This window comes from Pelobates fuscus, chromosome 6, assembly GCF_036172605.1.
Source record: "Pelobates fuscus isolate aPelFus1 chromosome 6, aPelFus1.pri, whole genome shotgun sequence".
Lineage (NCBI taxonomy): Eukaryota > Metazoa > Chordata > Amphibia > Anura > Pelobatidae > Pelobates > Pelobates fuscus.
Window position 1 is genome coordinate 272,437,930 of NC_086322.1, and position 24,525 is coordinate 272,462,454.

The 24,525-nt window shown below is 41.4% G+C and overlaps 1 protein-coding gene and 1 long non-coding RNA gene across 3 annotated transcripts in view; both read right to left on the bottom strand.

Annotated features, from left to right (window-relative positions):
* Positions 1-2,978: 2,978 nt before the first annotated feature.
* On the bottom strand, positions 2,979-15,037 carry LOC134614897 (uncharacterized). The gene is made up of 2 exons (XR_010091277.1): positions 12,604-15,037; positions 2,979-4,679 (listed from the first exon to the last, which is right to left on the bottom strand). It is a non-coding gene; the product is annotated as an uncharacterized LOC134614897 (long non-coding RNA).
* An 887-nt stretch (positions 15,038-15,924) lies between these two features.
* TNNC2 (troponin C2, fast skeletal type) overlaps positions 15,925-24,525 on the bottom strand; it is a 35,769-nt gene continuing 27,168 nt past the window's right edge. Inside the window, exons 1-6 of one of the 2 annotated variants that reach the window (XM_063459156.1) lie at positions 20,647-20,758; positions 20,122-20,176; positions 18,584-18,727; positions 18,186-18,300; positions 17,142-17,278; positions 15,925-16,225 (exon numbers count right to left, since the gene is read on the bottom strand). In XM_063459156.1, coding sequence (XP_063315226.1) covers positions 16,194-16,225; positions 17,142-17,278; positions 18,186-18,300; positions 18,584-18,727; positions 20,122-20,176; positions 20,647-20,655 — 492 coding nt within the window. In that variant the 5' untranslated portion in view covers positions 20,656-20,758 and the 3' untranslated portion in view covers positions 15,925-16,193. Of the gene's footprint in view, positions 16,226-17,141; positions 17,279-18,185; positions 18,301-18,583; positions 18,728-20,121; positions 20,177-20,646; positions 20,759-24,525 lie in introns of those variants that run through there. The other variant, XM_063459157.1, reaches the window with a different exon arrangement.

Here is a 24,525-nt window from a genome sequence, read left to right on the forward strand (position 1 = left end):
AACATGTACTTTGTGTGGTTATAAGAATAAAACTGGGTTTACTCTGCATTCATGACCATTTCCTTTTGACCAAATGTAGAACCCAGCACATTTCACAATGGAGTAATTAGGTACCTCTTTCTACACCTCCCTTAATTTTTTTTTTTTACCTTACTACCTCATTTTTAGTTCTGTCCTCACATGAAGGTGTCTATTTTGGGAAGATAATGACCCCCGCCTCTTCTTACCCACCCTGTAGGCTGACTCTTGCATATATTATTAAGTAGCTTGAGAGGGACGTACAGTACTGTAGGCAGCAAATAGTTCGCATTCCATTGGTGAAAGAATCTCTCATACACTGCACCTGCCTCCTTTCCCATCCATCTGATTAGATCCAAGGGTAGTAACTACACAAAAACATCAATATCTGTTTTATCAAGCAGCTTAAAGTTGAAAAAAATGCACTTATATCTTCATGGCGACATCACCGTCCCATGATGCCCTGGGTGCGCAGGTACCCACTTGGGCATCTGTAGAGAAGAGCCATATGAGAACTCGGGCAATCATAGTGCCATGTGAGGGCAGGAGACTGGGCATATGGCACTGCAGGTGTTTATTTAAATTAATATGTGCCAGACAGACATATCTATTTTTTAAAGTGCTAATTGGAGCTTACTTATATATAGCTATCTTGTTGTGCAAAAACCCTTATGTGAAAACTCCACTGTAATTTTTCTAATTATTCTATTTGCAATCCTGATTACTAGTCCATAAGCTTATTTATATTTTATTCAGTATTCTTTTTTAATTAAATGTTTTCACCGTCTTAGAGAGAACCCCGGCAAGATGCTTTACGATTAACATTAATATTGATTACTATTCCAGATTAAATATTTCAACATTTAAAATTGTGCCGTCTCTCCCTAATATAAAATATATCACATTTTCAAGAATGTTTCTTCAAATGGGTGAAATTTACTTTGTTCTACATCACATCACATCGCATCTTCAACTTTATAATAGATTATAATAGATTTTTAATAGGGCCCTAAGCAGGGTGTACCCCCACAAAACCCATTACAATATGTAATTGTATTGTATAATCAAGTCATACCCAACACTCCATTCACTATCACTATATGTCGTCTATTTCCTTATTCAATATCCATATACCCCTAAAGCAGTGGTTCTCAAACCAGTCCTCAAGACCCACCAACAGTCCCGGATTTAGGGATTGCCCTGTTGTGTCTAAGGTGTTTTTAGAAAAGAACTTTAGACTCAACAGGGCAATCCCTAAATCCTGGACTGTTGGTGGGTCTTGAGGACTGGTTTGAGAACCACTGCCTAAAGTCATGTACTATCCCCTAATCATATACACCGCATCTTTATTCCCATTGTCTTACCCCCCATCCTTAAAGGAATACTCCAAGCAGCACAAGCACTACCTTTTCTTCCCCTCAATGTCAGGAGTCAACCATTTTACAACGATTTTACTTCTTACTAGAAGGCCCTTTTTCGTCTCCTCTCAACAGCCAGGAGAGCTGGATGCTTTTTCTAGAAGCCTTGAAGCATCTGTTGATGTCTCTCGGCCAATAAGCTAAGCTCCGCACTGTCGGACTTAGCTTAGACAAAGAACATCTGATACTCTGAAGGCTGTAGTGGAGGCAAGGTTCGGCACCTGGTGATCCCCGGGTGTGTACTAACAGTTCTGGTGGGGCCACGGCACTCTGGCATCATAACCACTATAGCACACTGTAATAGTTATAGTACTTGCAGTATTCCATTAAAATAACCATAACCCCTATACATAGCCATATCCTCTCATCCTCACATCCGTATAACTTCATCTCACATAGATATCCAAAGTCCTCAGACCCATTGCCACACTCCCCAGCCATGTTTCCCCCTCTCTCTCTCTGAAATAACACGTCCTCATCCCCACCCCCCAAACCTCATTGTTCCATATCCATCCCCAACGTGTCACATCCACATCCCCAGTTCCCACAGTAAAGAGGCATCACTAGCACTTTTAGAGTACGTGGTCAGAAAGCTTGCAATTATTATATCAAATACATTTTATTTTTCTTGCACAAAGGTGACTTAGAAGAACAGCCCAAACATGTTTGTTTTGCTGTATATGGCAACCCAGCTTCTCTGTTCTTTTTACGTATTTACAAAGTCATTACATTCTCTAATTAGCTTCTTATGAAAGTATCAAACTGTGATCTAACCTGACCTGAAGTCATTAATACATTTTGTTCTTAGTGAAAATTTTCCATAAACAAAGTACAGGCAATAAGTCAAGGTGACTTTGTTTCATTCAAGTATAAAATATTGCTGAAATCCGTGGAATTCTATAAACAGATATTTTTTTTTTCTGTGCTGCAGGGAGGCTGAACGCCCATCTGTTTCACGAATGTCTGCAGCAGAATACATTCGTGGATATTTAATAAACTGGGAAAGATATATGTAATAGAATTCTCTCTCTGCAGGGATAGTGCCACTTGATTTAAAACGTGTTCACGGGGCCTTTTATTCTCGTAGAGAGAAAGTGGTTTGAAAAGACTTTAAGTCTTCTCCACGATGAAGCTTTTCGTCGGCTCAGAGAGTCTTTACTGAAACCGTTCTATGTTGAAAATAAACTAGAAGCTTAAATCCCTCCTTAGTGATAACAACACTTCCAGTTATAGATCGTTCCTCTGGGATCTAAACAAGGCAAGGCTCTAGCTTCTCCTTCAAGAGGGGGACTGTGCCAAATTCAGATCCTTCTTCCGGAATATGAAACTGTGCCAACACTGTCCTACTGTAAGATGGAAATATTTTCTTATGAAAAACTGTATGCAGAGTCAGCTTTAGTGGACCTGGTCCTAGGCATGCACCGCCTATTAGCATATCAACATTACTTAAAAATACTAATTGAAAATGTAGTTTAGAGAATCCACATTGCTGCTCTAATGATCAATTGGAGTAGGCAGAGATAGGCATTCTTTATTTTCTTCCAAACGTAACAAGCTGACCAACACCAACAGTAAAGCAAATTGTAATTTGCCAATAGAGACCTAAATAAGGGACAGCGAAGACAATTTAATCTGGCCACCTGGCACGTCTCTTACACATTTACACTTACACTTTTGGTCCCGGTGAGGGTATAAGACCATGGTGGCCCTAGGAGAGGAGGTGCCGCACTTTGTAGGCCTGCATGCATATTGTGAATCTTCACAAGGATGCATCATGAAGGGGCTAGACAGTTAGTCGGGGATAATAGTCTTGTAAAAAAAAAAATATGTGGAGGCGTTTACTGGGGAAAAAAATGCCATCTAGATTCAGGATTCTAGAGACATTAATGGACCATTCATCCTTGTGACTTGTGGTTTATTCATATATAATAATATGTATGCAATATATATATCCGCAAGATCTTTTGGATAAAGAATGACATCTCTTAAAGGAACACTATAGCGTTTGTTATTTCTAATGCTATAGTGTTCTCCAATGCATAATGTCAAAGGAGTGCTGCACACGAGTATGTTTGCATAGAAGATCTGTGGAAGGGGGTCCGCAGCCCACTAGCAACAACTAAAAATAGAGGTCCACAGACGTCAGAACATAAGGTGAAGGCAAAATAAAATATTTATTGAAAAAAAAAAGAAAAAAAAAAGATATAATGTTTTGGCATAGAGGCCTTAGTCATGACACCTGTGGGCCCCTATTTTTAGCTGTAGTGTTCTCCTATCTATTTAGATTCAGGGAACCCCTAAATTAATTTTAAAAAAAAAGAAAAACATAGCTTTTTTCCAGCGCCACAACTCACTCGGTGCAGCTGCTCGTTCTTCCTCGTCTCACCCAATCCAGTGCTTCACCTAGAGAAGCACTGGGAATGAAAACCAAATGCTGTATATGAGAAGCATTCAGAGGAGGAAGACGGCCACCAGAGGTATGTTTAGCCCTGCATTGAAAACATTGCGTATGTATTAAATGGCAGTGTTATATAGTGTAGGGCAAAAATAGCAGGGGCATTGCACCCAGACCATTTCATTGACATGACGAGGTCTGGGTGCCCTTTGGTAGTCCTTTAAATTGCATGGTGTGGAATGCATGTAAAATGGTGATATGCGATATAATAAGCGCATTTACGAAGAATATTATATTATTAATATATAGCGCAGGTTGTTTGCTAAAACTAAAAGGGGATCTGTTACTTTCTCGGATTTTTAATATTATCTTTAAATATCCCTATATTTAACAAATATGTATTTGGGAGGGGTGAAAAATAAAATTAAAAGTGGAACTCAACACCTCTTTATCCTGCAACTGGGCTCCTCCATAGAAACATAGAATGTGACGGCAGATAGGAACCATTCGGCCCATCTAGTCTGCCCATCTCAGCTCTATGTCAGCCATTGTTATAAACTCTGTCCTTTGCATTTGACAGTCAGGGTAGCGAACGCTTACAGAGAAGAGGAGAAATTAAACAATGTTTCTATGTGTTCTCTCCATTTGCAATGTTTCTCTTGGCCTTGTCTGAACTGGAATATGATGTCACTTGCTAAATCTTTTATAGAATTTAAAAGAAAACAGAGTTTCTCGTGAAGAATAAGGTCAGCGCAAGTTATAAATGATTTTCAATGTTTTATTTAATTTTGCAAATTCTAAAGAAGTGGTTGTTCACGTTAAAAGAAAAACATGTTTTGGGGCGGAGCCTAACTGTCAATGGAGTAGGACGTGTGTTCCCTCAGCTCTCTCACCCCGGGCACGAAATCCGCATCCATCAGCCTCCACAAAAGTGCTAAACAGGTGCTAAACTATCCACAACCAACAACAACACTCACCTTCATGGGGGGAGCAAAAAAGAAAAAGGATTCGACACCATCCGTGGCCACGATGTTCCGGACAAAGGAAGACAGGCAGCCATCTTGGGCCCAGAGCCAGGGAAACTCCGGTTCAGACTCTGAAGAGAGCGAACACGAGAGCACCCACTCGACACCCCTCACCAAAGAGGACCTGCGGCTCATGCTGAAAGAAACGTCGGCAGACATCAAAGCCTACACCACAGCAGCTCTTGAAAAACAAATTGCAGGCCTCAAAGGCGACATAGAGGCACTGGCCTCACGCACCGGCGACACAGAAAATGCGCTTAAAGAAACTCAAACCCAGGTGCTAGATCACAGCAAAGACATAGGGATGCTGAAAGACAGAATCCTATTTCTGGAAGATGGAATGGAGGATCTTAATAACAGATCTCGCAGGCAAAACATACGCATCAGAGGCCTGACGGAATCTGTCCTGCCAGAGGCCATACTCCCCACTATCACAGCCATATTCCAGTCCCTACTACCAGACACCCCGGGGCCAGACATCTACATCGAAAGAGCCCACAGGGCATTGAGGCCCCCATTCCCTAACTCAAATACACCAAGGGACATCATCGTCAAATTGCTACATTTCCCGGTAAAAGAACAGCTTATGAAAGCAGCGAGAGATCACCCACCAACTTACCAGGGACAACAGCTCCAATTTTACCAGGACTTGGCCCCGTCAACACTGAGAAAACGCCGGGATCTTAAGCCCCTCACCACGGCCCTACTGGAAGCCGGCTGGCGATACACGTGGGGGCACCCCTTCCGAATCACGGTAAAAAAAGGGGATCAAACTTACACCCTCCACCAAGTCTCCGACATGCGGGATTTCGCGACACATCTGGGATTACAACTACGTTACCCGACGACAGACACCCGAATTACCGCAAACGAAAGCCGAAACCGACGAACTGATTCCCGCGCAAACATGGCGCGCACACAGTCAAAGAAGAACACCTCACCGGCCTCGCAAGATCATCCACAAAAGGACACCTGAACAACAGCGCTTGGTGCGCATAGGACTCCTTCATATAATTCTGATTCTACCTGAGCCCAGGCACCCACGCCAAGGACCGGGTAAAAGGACTCCATTAATAACTCCAAGACCGGTAGTATCAATGTCATAACACGCTGTTATACCCCAATAGGGGGTTAAGGTTTAATGTTCACATATGGTTATGTTTATGTTTATGCTTAGACCCACTTCTGACACAATCGAGCCAGCAAGATTGCCACCACAGGGTATACTTAAGGCGGGAGGGTAACGGGGAGAGGATGGTACCACCCCGACTAAAAGAGGGGTTACATGCCAGTACGATAATGCTATACACCAATCCTGGGATACTGCCCAACAAGGTTTACAATAAGAACTCCAACCGACACCAATGAATCAATATGGGTACCACCACAGGATATACACAAGGCAATGGTGGCCGGAGGGAGGCGGGCAACACCCAGACAACACACTAGATGGCTCACCAGATAATATATAGCTATACCCCAAATACCAGGCTAATATCCATTAATGCTCAGATCAATAATTGCAACAGACGCAATCAAACCAATACAGTTGCCAATACCTGGTACACTTAAAGCAAGGGGCGCCGATAAAGGGTGGACACCACCCCGGCAAAATGCAGGACAACACCCCAGGGAAATACTGTCACACCCCAATGTGGGACCACTACACACCAAGGTCTATAATACTGCTCATAATGATCACACTCATACCAATAAGTAAGACACTACAGGGTGCTATATAACAGGGGGTGCCGGGGGGAGAAGGACTCCACCCCAGAGAAACGTAGGGCAGCATAAAAACCCCACGAAACAACAGGGGGCTGACCCCCGATACCTGACGCGAAGCACCCACTTACTAGATTTCTAAGGGGTAACATGCATTTCTAAAGTGATGCTGCACGACAAACACCCAAACTGTAAAGGGTTGATGACCCCCACAAAAAAGGGAAACCCGGGAACCGGGCAGTAGGGACTGATCACCCCGCCACAATCTACACAGGACCTAAACACCTACCCTGAGCACCTGATGCTAAGATACTAAGAACCTACTATATATGTGATGTTTAAAAGTTTCAATGACATGTTGTTTATGTTTATGTTTATTTTTGTTAAAGATATGTTACCAGTGCTACACTATTGCTTCATGAAAACCTGACACCCTGACGACAGCACATCAGCATGCAAACTGGGTCTTACAACGAAAAATAGACACAGACAGGTTAGTCAGCAAAACCTACAGGCCACAATTACGAACACACCAAATCGCACCCGACTGCACACACACCCGACAGCCATAGCACGACCACCCACACAAGAATACCACCATCATGAGGATAACGACAAACATTTACAACTACCATAAATCCCAGAACACGTACACTGACTTAACAAAGACCCCACCCCAGACAGGACAAAAACACACACACAAAAAGCATAATTCCAGAACACTACCGTACATACGACCCGAAAGACTACCCGGTACCAACACAGCATACAATCATACAACCCGCCATAAACGCACTGCACCCGCGGAGACGACACCTCGTGCCCGGGGAAGAGGGGAAAGAGACACACAGTCACACTACCCTCCTCCCCACAAACTCTAACAACCAAACACAACTATCTACACTTAACACACTCCAAAACATACAGGCAACAACAAATCCACATACACAAAACTCAAACACCAACAACACCAACCAACACCGCCCACTCGACGCCTGGCGATTGACTGGTAAGACCAGGCCCCTCCCAACACTTTCCCCCACCCACCCCACTGGTTCAACCTTCCTAACCCCACACAAACACCCCCCCAAAAAACAGCGCTTCTCACCCACACCCCACCCCAACCCCCCCCCAACCACAACCCACACTCCACAACCCAAAACAACCCCCCGCAGACAGATAACCCACACGCTACGGTCTATTGCAACACCAACCAGCATGCCAGCCACTCTGACCTGCCTATCAATCAACTGTAAAGGTCTGAACAACCCCTCTAAGAGACACCAACTTATGAGATGGGCAAATAGAACCAAAGCAGACGTACTTCTACTGCAGGAAACGCACTACACTCGAGCCAAACAGTTCCCTCTCCTGAGCCGACACTACAAAGTCAACCACTTTGCCAGCTCTCCACAAGAGAAACATAACGGGGTAGCCATAGTACTAAGAAAATCCTGCCCCCTCTCTATACAGAAAACTGTAGCGGACCCTCAAGGCCGATACCTCACAGTTGCAGGGAAGATAGGCACGCAATCCTATGCATTTACCACCCTATACGCGCCAAACGCCCCAACCAACGCATTCTGGCACACAATACAGGCTCACCTAGCCCTCTTTCCCTCTCACCACTCCATAATCGGTGGCGACTTCAACGCTACCCCATCACCAAAGGTAGACCGACGCCGCTCACAAACCTGCAGAAAAAATAGACCACCAACAGCGAACGCAGATAAACTACTCTCAGCATTCATTTCACGCACACGCCTCATTGACACATGGAGAGCTCAACACCCCACAGCTCTAGACTACACCTTCTTTTCACACCCACACCAATCACACTCCCGCATAGACCTCTTTCTCGCGTCACCGTCACTAGCACCCATGATCAAAAACACAGCAATAGGCCCCATCACATGGTCTGATCATGCAGACATAACGCTAACGCTCAACCTACCCGGAACGGCGAGACCCTGGACGTGGCGCCTAAACCCACTCCTCCTACACAATCCACAAATCAGACAAACAATCGACAAAGCCATAACGGAATACTTCCAAATCAACAAAGGCACGGCAAGCTCCGAAGGCAATCTATGGGCGGCACACAAAGCCGTAATCAGAGGAGCCTTAATTAACCAAGCGTCAATACACAAAAAAAAGCAGGTAGCCCATCTCGAACAAACGTTACAGACTCTGCGAACCCTGGAGGCCAAACACAAAATAGACCCAACACAAGAACTCAACGAACAAATTAAAAAATGCCAGACAGAGATAAAAGAACACATGGCGAAAGACTCGGCCAAAGCGATACTCTGGACAAAACAATTATATTACGACAAAGCGAACAAAGCCGACACACTACTCGCCCGCAGACTCAAAAAAAGAAACGAACATAAACAAATACATAAAATAACAACACCAAATGGAGACACCACAGAAGACCCAGACAGAATCGCCAGAGTCTTTCAAGAATACTTCAGATCCTTATATGACCACACCCCTGAAACACGACACCACCCAACACTGACCAAAACACTAATAGACCAATACCTAGCCCAAATACCACTACCCTCCCTAGCCACAGAAGCGGCACAGACCCTAGCCAACCCCATAACACCAGAAGAACTCGCAAGAACGATAAAAGAGCTAAAGCCCAACAAAAGCCCAGGTCCAGATGGGTTCACTGGGCTATATTACAAGACATTCGCACCCAATCTGATACCACACTTGTGCACACTATACAACACCATCCTACAGGGAGACCAACTACCGAATAACATGCTACAGGCGAATATATGCCTCCTACCTAAGCCCAACAAAACTAACCTCGACCCTGGACATTACCGACCAATCTCACTCCTAAATGTGGACATTAAAATATTCACCAAAATTCTAGCAGACCGCCTAAGCCCCAACCTAACCACACTAATAAACCCAGATCAAGTGGGCTTCATACCGACACGACAGGCAAGCGACAACACGAGACGGACATACAACCTCATCTGGTCAGCCCACAAGACACACACCCCAACCCTCTTCCTATCACTAGACGCCGAAAAGGCATTTGATAGGCTCCTATGGCCCTTCCTATTCGCCACACTAGAAAAATTTGGACTCCCACAAAAATTCATGAATGCCCTGCACGTGCTTTATGCCTCACCACAAGCACACCTCCTCCTCCCACTCACACGCCCTCCAACCTTCACAATCCATAACGGTACTCGCCAGGGATGCCCACTTTCCCCAGTACTTTTCGCTCTGTCCCTAGAACCACTCCTACAAATCCTCAGACTTCATAGGGACATAAAAGGAATGACGATACGAGGGGAAGAATACAAAACGGCGGCGTACGCAGACGACCTGCTCCTAACAATTACAGAACCAGTCACATCCCTACCACCACTCTTAGACGCCCTGCATGCCTACGCCAAGGTCTCGGGATATAAACTCAACATTAACAAAACGGAGGTACTACCAATACACATAGACCCCACCACTAAAACAGCTATACACAACATATATCCATTCGACCTTACTCTCAATCACATTAAATACCTGGGTATAACCATCCCGGCAGACCTTTCCCTTTGCTATGACCTGAACTACACACCTACAATTCAAAACATCACCCGCGACATAGATAGATGGCAAGACATGCCGATATCCTGGCTAGGACGGTTGGCGTCTGTCAAGATGAACGCCCTACCGCGACTTTTATACCTATTCCAAACTCTTCCGATCCCAATACGCCCCACAGACTTCAAACAGCTGCAGTCAAAGATCGATAAATTTATATGGGCCAACAGACGCGCTAGAATAAAAAGACAGACCCTATATGTACCCAACAAACAAGGAGGTCTGGGCCTCCCGCACCTCACTCATTATTATCAGGCTGCACAGCTGGCACAAGCACAGAACTGGCACGTTCCACCAGGGGCAAAGAGATGGGTCGACCTGGAACACAATATTTTTGGCAGGGATTTCCCCTCAATGTATATATGGCTGCCCAAACCAGCGAGACCCCCCCTCCCTCAAACATCACCCGCAATCCTAAACACTATTAAGGTATGGGATAAAATCGTACACAAACATGGCCTGACAACCCAAATTTCCCCGCTAACCCCCATACTCCGGAACACTCAATTCCCACCGGGCATGACGCCCAAAGACTTTACCCGCTTCGAAGATAATGACCTCACGAGACTACAACACTTTTACAAAGACGCCCGATTCCATTCGCAGAACTTCCACAAAACACTCCTTTTCGCACCTTCGACATGTTTCGCCACATACAAATAAAAAGCTTTCTAGAAACCCCGACAATAACTCAGGGAGGGACCAGAAAGCAGACACTCTTTGAAAAACAATGCCTACAAACCCCAGCACGTAAAGGCCAAATCTCAGAGATATACTCACACATAATACAACACACCAAAGACGGAGCACTCACGTACGTGTCGGCTTGGGAGAGGGACTTAGGCCCGGCAGAAGACCCATCAGACTGGGCCGACATTTGGGAAGCTATAGCTACCATCTCAATTTGCGTCAACCATAAAGAGCAGGCTTACAAGACCCTCATGAGGTGGTACCTCACCCCCTTAAGACTCAAGCAGATGGGCAGGTCAGACAACGACTCATGCTGGAAGGGCTGCGGACAGAAGGGAACATACCTTCACATGTGGTGGGAATGCCCCCACACAGCGCAACTATGGCACCAAATTGCTACTATGGTTTCACAGATCTTGCACACTAACATCCCGCTGGACCCATGGATATGGCTCCTGTCCAAACCCCTGGCAGACACACCACGGGCCCAAAACAAACTCATCGCCAAAATAGCTCTGGCCACCAGAAGAGCAATCGCAGAAAAATGGGGTAGCCCAGATACCCCAACAATGGACACAATTAAGCGGAAAATCAAAGACACTATAAAAATGGACGAAATGTCCGCTTTAATCCATGACACTACAAAACACCACAACAAGATCTGGGACCCCTGGTTCTATGAATTCCCAACCCTGCCATAAGAAATAAGAAGGGAACAATCCCCACCCGCTGGCGAAACACACACACCCACCACCACCTTCAAAACACAACCCAACCCACCACTCACAAAACCCACAAAACCCCTCTACGGAGAGCGCTTAATTGATAAAGACCTACACCCGAAACCGCAAAGACATTAACCAAGGGCGCACTCACACCGAGCCCACACATAAGAAAGGAAGAGAAAGTGGACTCACGAGGAGGACCACTACACAACAAACACCCTCCCACTAACCAGGGGAGATCAACACAAACAGACCCATCCCACAGGACACACAATGACACCTCAAAACACCTCGAAACGAAACTCCAACAAGAACCAACACCCACACACACGATCAACCGTCACCACATACGACTACACGCACAACCTTCCAAAAGGCTACAAAAACCCACCACAGACGCAACGACAAGCAAACATCAGACTCACACCCCCCAACCCAATCCCTCCAAAACCCACAGACACTACAGAGAAGTGCTACAACCGAATTGCCTAAGCTAATCCCCCATAAACTCACACACACACCAGATGCCAGACAAACCCGACCCACAAATCAGTAAGAGGATACGACATCAGAGCAAAGACAAAAGGACAAAATATTAGGATATCCAATCCCCCCCCCTTCTTCTTTTCTTTTTGTACCCCACCCCAACCATTAGACAAGGAAAAGATGATACGAAACACATCTGTAACACTGGGCCAATGAACAAACGCCCAAAAACTAACTCTATAAACAATTGTATTGTATTTTGAACAACAAGAACGACCACTGCAAATAATGTATGAAACAAACTGTTACAGACATGTAAAACTGTTAAGCTTGATAAATTGTCATGTTAAAACATACCTGCTCTGTGAAACAGGTACCAATTATGCATCCCCAAGTTTTCTTTTCTGTACCCCAACCCCAAACAACAAAATCTTTCAAAATAAAGAATTTATAAAAAAAAAAAAAGAAAAACATGTTTTGATATATACGGTGGCGAGCATTGGAACTACGAGAAACGTCAATTCGAGATGGACCTTTGTTTTGACCTGCTTCAGTGCTTTTACACTTCAAAAAAACACTTAACGAGAAAAAAAATAACTCAACTTACTAAACATCTCCTAAATGTGGCTAAATCTCTTACCCTTGTCCTGTGGAGACGACAAGTGTGACCTCTGAAGATCATTGCCTTGAAGGAAAAACACGAATAAGCCCACCACTTCTCATACAGCGTTTCAGCATATAACTGCCATGGTTTGACTTTATAGCTGATTTAAGGGTACTTGCAAATTCTATTTAATTAAGGAAATGTGACATATATTATATATATTGGGGCCATTCTCTCCCCACCGCACCTTCTGTGTTCCCCTTTTATTTCTGGGTATTTTGGTTCATGCTATATTCTGAAATGATAGCTAAAATTAATATGATTAAAGTATTGAATGTTATTCAATACTGTATACAGATGAGTCAAATGTTCATTGGTTAACTAAAAATAAAGATTGTCCCTCCCCTCCAAAAAAAAAGCTTATTATACAGTGAAGGAGGTCGATGAATGAACAACACATTGGCCAGCTCTATTTCACAAGTTGTCTTCCAAAGTTCTTAGATAGATATATTTAGTAGTAGTAGAATGTTAAAACAGGGAACGAGGTGATTGTGGCCACAGTGGTTAAAAATACCTCACAGCTGGAAATGGTAATTAAAACCCATATATATTTAAATTACCAGCTGTGAGGTTTTTAACCACTGTGTTTGCAATCACCTTGTTCCCTGTTTGATCTACGTATGTATTAAGCGTGACAGTGACATTGCACTTGAGTGATTTATTGACTGCACTGGGTTTTAATTACAGCAACATTGATCTTTAAAAGATTTTAGAAGTAGAATGTTGTTCGATGAGTAAGTTGCACAGTTCTGGAGTAAAGATTTAGATAACTTACTACAATTGGTTGAATCAACCAGAATTGCCCGTTATGCTTACATGTTTCATAAGCGTTAGAATTCTTTCAAATCTGATGGTCAAACCCCATGTACAAAATTGCTGCTGTTTTTATTTTCTATTTTGTAATTCCTATAATTTTTTGACGACTTTTTTTTATGAGACATTATGAACGTTGACTTGTGCTAAAAATAATGGAGTTTTGTTTTGTTTCTTTATGATATAGCTCTTCCAACAAAAGATGACCATCTGTTTTGATGCTCTTACATGCTCACATCTCATTAAATATAAAAATCAGATTCCTATAAAAAGTTTGAAACCTCAGAAGAACACATTGCTTTTAGACCTGACATTCTGAAATTCTACTGAAAGACTGAAAAGTCTAGCCCCTTACTTGGGGTTGGAGACAAGATTGGACCAAGCTATAAGGCAGGGGTTTTCAAACCAGTCCTCAAGGCACGCCTACCAGTCCAGGTTTTAGTGATTAACCAGTTGTGTCTTTTTTCTTTCTAAAAACACCTTAGATACAACTGGGTAATCCTTAAATTGTAGATTGGTAGGCGTGTCTTTAGGTTTGGTTTGGAAACCACTGCTATAAGGAACCATTGTATTAAGGGATACAATGAATACATAGCCTAAAATAATACTTTGTTAATTTTTATTGGTGGTCAATGTATCCTTGGACTGAATCCAAAGGCCACATCCTTTAAAAAAACAGACATGGAAAATCATCAATGTATATCTTGTAGATAAATGATTAATATAAAGGTCGAAACCTTTATATTTAATCTCCTCTCCGTGATCTGAAGTACCTGTGTTATGGAATTTATTTTATTCATAGGAAAATTACCACATCCTTAAAGGATCACTATAGTGTCAGGAAAACAAAGCGGTTTTCCTGACACTATAGTGCCCTGAGGGTGCCCCCACCCTCAGGGTCCCTCTCCCGTGGTTAAAACCCCTTCAGCAGCTTACCTTATTCCAGCGCCGAGCTCCCTCGGCACTGGTGACCTCTCCTCCCCCGCCGACGTCAGCTCCAGAGTGGAGCGGAATGCGCATGCGCGGCAAGAGCCACGCGCGCATTCAAACAGTCCGTTTGAAAGCATTTCTCAGTGCTTTCCTATGGACTCTCTGCGCGATGGATGTGAAATTCGCATCCAGCGTCGCAGATGCGCCTCTATCGGCTGTCTGGAAGACAGCCACTAGAGGTTGGCTTAACCCCTAATGTAAACATAGCAGTTTCTCTGAAAATGCCATGTTTACATCTGAAGGGTTAAAACCTGAGGGACCTGGCACCCAGACCACTTAATTGAGCTGAAGTGGTCTGGGTGACTATAGTGTCCCTTTAGTAACAACATGCTAACAGGCTTATGCAAGCACATATAAAAGCGTCAACTTATTACTAGAATGTGACATTGGAACTTTGAGACATTTCACTGTAACCGGAAACAGTTTTGTGAATTTTCTCTCTCGTCACTGACGGAAACGTGTTGTGTCACTGAACTTATTATATGTTACTAATATGCCTGGTGTTATAACACTGAGAAAAGGAGAAAAAAAAACAGACATAAAAAAGGGTTGTGGTGCATGGTACGTGTCTGAATGTTGTGTTGTTTTTTTATTATATGGGCTTACATGAATGCAGATCTAACTTTCTGTTATACACAATCTGCATTTTATTTTGTTAACATTGTATAGGTTGCAAAGCAGATTTTTTTATTGTTTGCACCAAATTTGTGTGCTTCTTTGATATTTTGTTTTGATGTGCTTTTGTTAATTTTTACAGTTTCTTATTAAGTAGGCGCAGTGTTGTGCACCATGTTTTTCTCAAAAGTCAAAGGCAAAAGAGACCTTAAAAAGAAAAACAAAAAAGATAAGATTTACGCATCATGAGCCGTATGGCTAACCACTTAACCGCTTAAGTACACAGCTTCGGAAGCAAAAAGCCAGTATGACGGAACAATTCCTTCATGTGTTCTTAAGGGATTAATGTAGTCAAAACTGCAAAAAAAAGTTTACCTTACAATAAAACAAATGATTTTTTTTTATTTTTCAACATGTTTTAAAGTTCCCCTCAAGTGGGCGGTTTTATTTCAGAGATAAAAAAAGTTGTGCACTTGGCCCAACCATCCCTCACAGTCACACTTCTATAACATTACCAATGTTCTTTTGGATGCCAGAAACATTGTCATGCAGACCATAACCTGGACTCACCTTAAAACACATTGTGTGTGCAATTAGAAAATATTGATCTGTAGTGTGTAAATGAAAAACACGTCAACCCCTAGGTAAAGCAAAAACGCATAACCCACGGGTTTCATATTTCTCAGGGGTATGATCTTCAATAGCAGGAAGGCAGTCTGGAGCGACGAATGGTTCACTAAGACTTTTAATGGTAATTTCAGTTTTATAAATAACATTTGAGAAGAGGAAAAAAACAGAAAGATGAAGAGAACAGAGAGTCTTGGCGTGAACATGGAGAGGAGAAAAAGACTCTCCCAATGACAGTGAAATGGACAACGGAAGCAAAATGGGATATGAAGGACAGAACAGGACAACTTGCTCCATCGTGCGGGTGGTATAAGACGCAGTGTAATTTACAAGTTGGCGTCACAACGCTCCAGAGGAATGTCCCACAGCTTATTGTACACCTTCCATCATCTTCAGGAACTCTGCAAAAACACAAGAACACCTGTCAAATGTGGTGGCAATATGCAGGGCAGGGTTGCACATAAGGCAGAGTAGGCACCTGGCAACAGGCACCTGTCCTGTAGGGGGGCACGTGCTCTGCCTGTTAAAACCCCTCTCCCTACCTGTGTTTGCTAACTACATGACTGTGGGACTGTTTGCATACAGTCTAAGGAGCCTGATCTGTGTGTTCCCACTGCGATCAGCAGGAGGGAGAGAGGAGAGGACCGGGACAACTCAGGAATTAAAGGTCCACACTGCTCTCCACACACATTGTCCACACACACACTGGAACAAGTCAGCCAAAAATTAAACAAAAATGAACATGAAGAGGAAGGGAATTGGATCACCACTTAGATAATAGTACAGTTTATAAATACAAGTATAGAGCAAATAACTGAGAAAACCTTATTTCAGTACATTCAAATAGTTGTCATAATTAATAGACTATGCACTCTACTTATTATCTAAGTGGAGATCCCATTTCCTTCCTCTTCATTTCCAGTTTTGTTTATTTTTTGGCTGATTATTAAAGGGATATGATCAACTGAGCAGTGAGACTGCATGATGTATACACTTCATTAAGCTAAAGTTGTTTTGATGCCTATAGTATCCCTTTAATGTCTTTTAGGATTATGCCCTATATTGGGAAGAAACAGGGTAGCTCCTTTTACATAGTTACATAGGCTGACAAGAGACATGAGTCCATCAAGTCCAGGCTTTCTCACATCTTCCTCAAGCTTTATGTGTATATTATTACATTTAAAAGTTCAAGTACTGTTTTTATTAGTTTGGAAGGGGCGCTTGTGATGTAAATCCAGACCTAGCAGTATATTGGTGCCCAGAGGCAGTAATTTGCGATGTTGTATAAATATCGAGCCTTATGCAGACTCAACATACCATCAAAGTCTATTTTGCCATCATTGTTTTTATCTCCGTCCTTCATGAGCTCCTCAATCTCTTCATCTGTGATACTCTCTCCTGAGGAACGCAGGATCTCGGCCAACTCCTCACCGTCAATGTACCCATCAGCATTTCTGAAGATGAAAGACACATAGTATTATATGATGTACATATTCCTATAAAGTTGCAGATAGCTCTGTGGTATGACACGCCAGAAGCGGTCCTGACCCTTATCTCAGGTTGGGTTCCAGAAACATATCCATATTTCGGAGAATTGTTTCCGTTTTGGGTATTTATGCCTAATCTTTCCAATTCCCTTGTCCCTTCTGACAACATCCTGTATGGTGGATTATCATTTTTGCATATTGTCCAATACTAACTTGGACTTAATATTTAATATTTTTGGATAAACTTTTCAAATAATTTAATATTTTTGGATAAACTTTTTAATTATGAAAATATCCCCCCAAAATATCATATATATAAAAAAATATCAAAATATTGAAAGTTTATAAAAAAATCTCACAAAAATAAAAAAGCTTATCCAAAAAAATTTAATTAAACTGTTCTTTTTGAAAACAACTTTCAAATTATTTTTTCAAATAAATAAAATACCAGAAGTATATCATTAATAAAAACATTTGTTATCAACATATTAAAATATTTGTAATAATAGTAAATCATTTTAAAAGTGGATCGAAAAATATTCATTAATTGAGTCTTTTTATCGAGTCCTTAGTTTTAGAAATTATTTTTAACATTTTATAAAGGGCATCAAAATAAAGTAAAGTAAATAAAAACTATATGCCATAGAACACTTTCTTAACCATGTTAAATGATTTATGGTTTTTTATGTGCAGAAAAAGTGGGGCACATTACTCTGTGTGTTCACAGAACACAGTAGGAATAAAACAGCATAATGTAAGTTAGAGGTTGCCTTATGTCACTTGAGATTGGGTATATATTTGGGTCATGATGCATGTGTAAATCTTGGTAAGTTCAGGACTGCCATTAGCAGGGCTAAATAAGGGTATCACTGACTTGTCAAAGATGCGGAAGCATTCAGCCAACTCCTCCTCGCTTTTTCCCTGAGCATCCTCTTTCATCTGGCGCACCATCATGACCAAGAACTCTTCAAAGTCGATGGTTCCGCTGCCTGCAAGATAATCCACCAAATTCCATAATTTCAGTACATATTTGCCATTTCTACTGCTAATACATATTTCTTAATAAAAAAATAATAATTTTAGATGGCATGGACATTGTGAGTGCAATACATTTACGCTACCATTTTCCCATACGGGATTCCACTTATGATAATCCTTATAGTCTAAAGACATACGTGAATATGCTTTTATGAACCTAAATATACATTGTCCGAGCTACACTAGTCTCGTCATTCCTTTCTATAGACTGATCACCCCACCCCTGAAACTCACCATCTTCATCTACTTCCTCAATGATGGCATCCAACTCTTCTTTGGTTGGTGTCTGTCCCAGCATTCTCATGACAGTACCCAACTCCTTGGTGCTGATGTCACCACCGCCATCAGTGTCAAACATGTCGAAGGCCGCCTTGAACTCTAAAGAGAAAAAAAGACGCAGACTTTGTTCAACCAGTTTTTCTGTATATCGGCCATTTGCATATTTATCCATTCCCCAATGCCATTTTGAATTTTTACTCAGCCAAGCTTACTTTAAACCTTTTTCTTCACCCCTTGGCTCGGAAATGTAAATAATACATTGTTAGCACCTGGATGCAAATCCACTGCGCATCCGCCATTGTTTAGCTTATACAGCTATAACAATAGCATAAAGCCATACATGGAAAAATGCTAAATAAAAAAATAAATTTCAACCAATTTGTACCAATCTCTTCCATGTGACATCTCTTAGTACTATTTAGGTTTCTTCTGTCTCATTATTTTGCCTGTCTTGTTTAATTTCCATTTCAATTTCCCTTTCCCTTTTTCCCCCAGTTTGGTGGCTGTCACAGAGCAGTGGTGGACATTCTTTGCTATGGAGATGCTATGCTAGACATTTCCCATGATGCTTAGCCAGCCTTCAGCCTAATTTTGCCTGGCTGAGCATTATGGGAAATACAACTCAAAACAATTGTACTGCCAAATTTTGCCATCACTAGCAGGTCTTGAAAGGCTACAGAAACCTGGATGCTCTGCTTCCTAAAATGGCTCCTGTCTGGGGCTTTTCTAGAATTGTATAAACATGCCTCTTCTGGTTGCTAAAAATGTCAGTTTTGCTAGCCTCCCAAATATTGCAGATATCTCTAACGCCCCTTTTCGGTAACATGTTTACTATGTTGCTGTTCACCCCTTTGGTCTCTTTCTCATATCTCCTCAAAGTTCAACCCAAAAACCCAGGCCTGTGCTTTAAAAAAACTGATTATACATGCCTGACCTGGATAATTTCCTCAGCTCACTGTATTCACATATATACTGTACAAAATCAGACCCAATAAATTCCACACACAAATATCTGTCCCAAACACACACACACACACACACACACGCAAAGACATACATATATATATATATATATATATAAATCAACGGATTATGCAGAAATCTAAAAACAATTCCTCAGATTTATTCATACAAATGACTACAATCACATTAATAAACACTTTAGAAAGGTAAATACTTTATGCAAATATGCAAATATAAATGTTGGGACGGGAAGAAATGGGAACCATGTACAGTACTTAGAATTGGGAATGGGCCATTAAACATTAACTGCAACAAACTTCAATTTGTACAGACATAAAAATATGGCCAGGGGGCTATTGAGGTGTATGGTCATTGGACAATAGCACTCAACACCTCTCCTAACGCATAACTTTACAGGCATACCAACCACGCATACATATACGATGGCAAATATCTCACTAAACAAGGATATGCATATAGTAATACCAATATATACACAGCTAATACACGCACAAAGAAATGCTACTTACCGGCGATCATCTCTTCACTGAGGAAGGACCTCGCATCTTGCTGCTGGTCTGTAGGCTGCAAACCAAAATATATGGGTCACTGAATGCTTGGAATTAATAAGTTGCCCTCCAACCCCATGTTTAATCAATAGTAAAATGTGAGAAAAAGGTCCCTGTAGAATAGTGAGGCCAATCTACATTAATATACTGTGTCAGCTCTTGCAATCATATGAAACAAATGAAGGCCCAGTGTCTTCCTGCATCAACAGATTATAACATATCTCAAGATATCCAGGTAGTTTAGGTATCCACTGGTGTCTCCTCTGAAGGTTCCATCATACAGCTGTCCCAGCAAATCCTCTTAAACTCAACCAACCAGAATATTCAAGGGTTTTTTTTTAAGGACGAATGTAAAAAAAATTAAATAAAATATATTGGTTGAACTGAAAAAGGGTAAAAAAAAAAAAAAAAAAGCTGCTTAGCTAGCTGACAAAGTGAAGATGGAAAATGATTGTAGGTACAGACATCTCCATGGTGTAGACTGACCTGCGACATGGTGGCAACGGACACAGGGCTTCGTCACAGCACTATGTCCACAGATGACTGAACCCCAAGAGGTTGGTGCAGGTGTCCAGAAGATATGTGCTGGTATAATTAGCAGAGTGTTCGGGGCTCCTTATAGGGAGTGGAGCTCAGAAGGGGATTGTGTTACCGCCTTATACATGAGACCCCCTAAGACTGTCAGAGATAGAAGTGGGCTGAAGCTGCCAACCTGCTAAATATACTCTGTGCAGACAGAGCAACATTCTCGTAAGAACATTCTTAGATTTCACCTCAATGATCTGTCCCAGCCTTGGGCCCAAAATGCTGAACTCAAACTCACACCTATAAACTATAAATGTTATGTTTTGTTTATCGGACGCTAACAAGTAAGAAACACGAAGCAATGACTAGCCACATGTTTACCCAAGACATCATATTTACATATGGGTTCACACAAAAGCTCAATATAAATTAAAGAAAAAGAAAAGTATTCATACATTCCCATATGCAAAGTTTACAGAGGTTAACAAAATATGAACAGGACAAATCGAAAATTGTTCATTCACTCTATAATAATTCCAGACTAGATTTGCAAAATTCATGCCAAAATGGCGACATTGCAAACATTCCCCAACTCGGCCAGTGAATACATACTATAAATGAGTTGCTAATTTCACACAACTCACTGTTTCATGATATTTTTGTGAGTATATTCAAAGAGATAAAGAAATGCTTTCAAAATATATATTTTTCAGGAAAGCAGGGTTTGACCTTTCTTAACATATCCCAGGATGCATCTTGCTTTTCTATACCATTTTGATTGCAAATATGGATTTTATTTTGCCTCTTTATGACTGGAATAGTTAATTCAGAAAGGGAAGGGAGGTAAAATGTATGATATTTGTGACCTTACATGCAGTTTCTTGGCAGTTAGTCATAAACCCATTATAAAAAGAAAAAGCTACTTCATTTTTAATGGAGTCATAAATCACATTTTTATTTTGATTCCCTTACATGACTTCATCGGGTATTAAGAAAAATCTTACATACATGGGGTTTTATTAATTAAATTATGAATAATAGGAATTAGTAAACCGAACTGCAAAATCCAGAGTAGCTGTTTAGGAAAGATTTAGCTGTGGTCTTCGTTTGGGCATTTTAGCCCGAATATGACAATTCTCTTTTCAATTATTTACAATTCATGGTTTATTTACTAAATTCTACACGGTTATTCGCCAAATTGATAACTGTTGGGTGTTGACAAGCAAATTGCACATTCATAGTCAAAAACAGTCACACTAAAAAAAAAAACTTAATTATATCTATAAAATTGTATCTATAATTTAATTTAACTGGGATCCCTCAAGATGTGATGATTTTGCAATTAAACGTTAAGTATCTTACTTGGTATTTGTTCTTTAAATATAGGCCTCAGGTTGTCCTTGTATTCTCTCAGGTACAAATGAAACACCATACAACATACTAAAAGTGCTCACAACCTACTTATGCACACATAGTATAATATTGCAATTATAATGAGATCATATGTCTTCTAGCGTTAGCTCAACATATAATAAGCACATACAAAAGGCAATTTGTAGAGCACAATTAACCCGAGGGGTCATTTAAAAGGGAAGCAGCAAGGGGCCCAGATAGGGATAAAAACATTACTGGGAGTTTTTCCAATAACTCCACGACATATTTATAGGTACTTAGGTAACCTGATATGTCATTTAGAACATAAAGAATTTTAATTATACAAATGAATTCAGAGACATGCGAACTGTGCTTTAAACAAAGATCAGTGTGTGTTTTATTGCTGTGGGTCTCTGCGGACACCAAAATCGCGATGAGCTTGCACGAAATAAGAAGCCAGGATACAAATTGGAATCTACAAACTCTTTATAATCATGAAATGCTTCGTGGATGATTGAAATACCAGCCTACTTCGCTGTATCGATTTTATTTGTTTTAAGTGCATGCTTAGGAGATACATATCGTGAGTTTCAGGCTAACAATATCATATATAGTTTCATCAGGGCTCAAAAGTCCTGTTCTACTAGCCAGGTGAAAAAAGTTTCTTGCCACTAAAAACCTCTTCCTATAATGTCAATTCATATTTGTAGAATTTAATGGTTCCAATGACAGGAGCAGACATTGAATTACACAGCAGGTGCTGTCATAGTGACTGTGTCGTAGGTGGGGGGGAGAGGAGGCAGAATGAGAGGGGCTGAAGAGACCTGAACTTCTTAGCTATTTTGAAAGCGTGCAGCTGCCTGAATCCAGATATACACTCTATAATGATGGCCACATATATAAGCCATGTGGCCACTGGAAAAGAATAATAGGCAGATGACCAGTTTGGGTCCCTCCTTTCATTCTTCACACAGCGATAGTGAATGGGGCCTAATAAATGCATGGTTATTGGTCTGCTGCCTAAACCCTCAGAGGTAGGCAACCTTCGGCACTCCAGATGTCGTGGACTACATCTTCCATGATGCTTTGCCAGCATGATGGTTGTAAGAGCATTCTGGGGGATGTAGCCCACAACATCCAGAGTTCCAACGGTTGCCTAGCCCTGCTAGGTCCTGGGTGGCTGCCCAAGGACCCCTTATGGTTGGTAAATCCTGCTCTGGTGGACACTGTTATAAAAGAATTGCTTGTTTCTACTTAGCAGAGCTGAGATTCCACTCGTCAGTGAAAATGTTTACCCTAGGTTTCATAAACGTAATCAATATGACCAAGTAACAGAGACTATCTTGTGTGCATTATAGCTACCACATTAATACAGAGGGCTGATAGATGTATGAGAAAAAGGAGTAAAATTAGATCACACTTACTAAATCAAAATAAAAAAAGATGACAAATGCTGACAAACAGCAATCTGTAAGGTTTTTTTAGACAGTGTCTTCACTCAGTAATCATCTTAACGATATTGCTGAAGCATATAGATCTCTAGCATAGCTACCAAGAGGCCTTTTTTTATTATTAGGGACAGTCCCTCTATTTTCTCTCTTTCATACCCTGGAGTATGTCACTTATAGAATCTCAAATGGTTCTTCCTATACTATTGTATCACTGTATAAAATTCCACAGTAGTAAAATTCACTGTACCACGTTCAAACTATACTTTAAGAGACCGTGAATGTGTTTTGAAATTTACTTTGTACCTATGTTAAATGACTTTGTACATTATATGAATGGCTAAAACTAGACCATGAAGTCAGTAAAAATACCCAGACTCCAACCCCCTGGCCATACTTCTAGCCACTCCTCCCAACAACAAGTGTCCGTCTTTGGCCATTTGAAATGTAAGGCGTTATTTGAGATGGCTAGTGTTATACAATCCCCTTGAATCAGCAGGAGTACAGTTTATTTTACAGTCAACATCCTATAAAACAATATCATTCAGCCAACCACTATTTCACTCTCAGTTCTTCCCCCACCAGTCCCAGTCATGTCCTATTAATCCCAGCCACCCTATTATATTTCAAATATCCAGTCCATTCCTCCAGTTTCAGGTAGCCCACAGCAGTCCAATCTTGTGCTTCTCAACCTTCCTTTCTTAAAATTTTTCTACGGGCTTGCCTGTTACCATCCCCTCTTGTCACTCTCAGCCAATCGCTTATGTCCCTGATCAATATGAATGACCCTGCCTTTCCTGTCAATCAATTCATCTCCAAATCTTTCATATTTATTGTATCGATCTCAGCCAGAGTTTGTTTTTTCTGCTCTCATTTTTACAGTCCCTCCGCTCTGCCGCCTTGATTTCAGAACTCTGTCCTTATCAATATCGGCTACTCAATTTAGTCCCTCTGTGTTCCCTCCTATTAATCAAGCACCTATTACTCTCAGCAACCTCCAATCAATCTCAGCCATCCC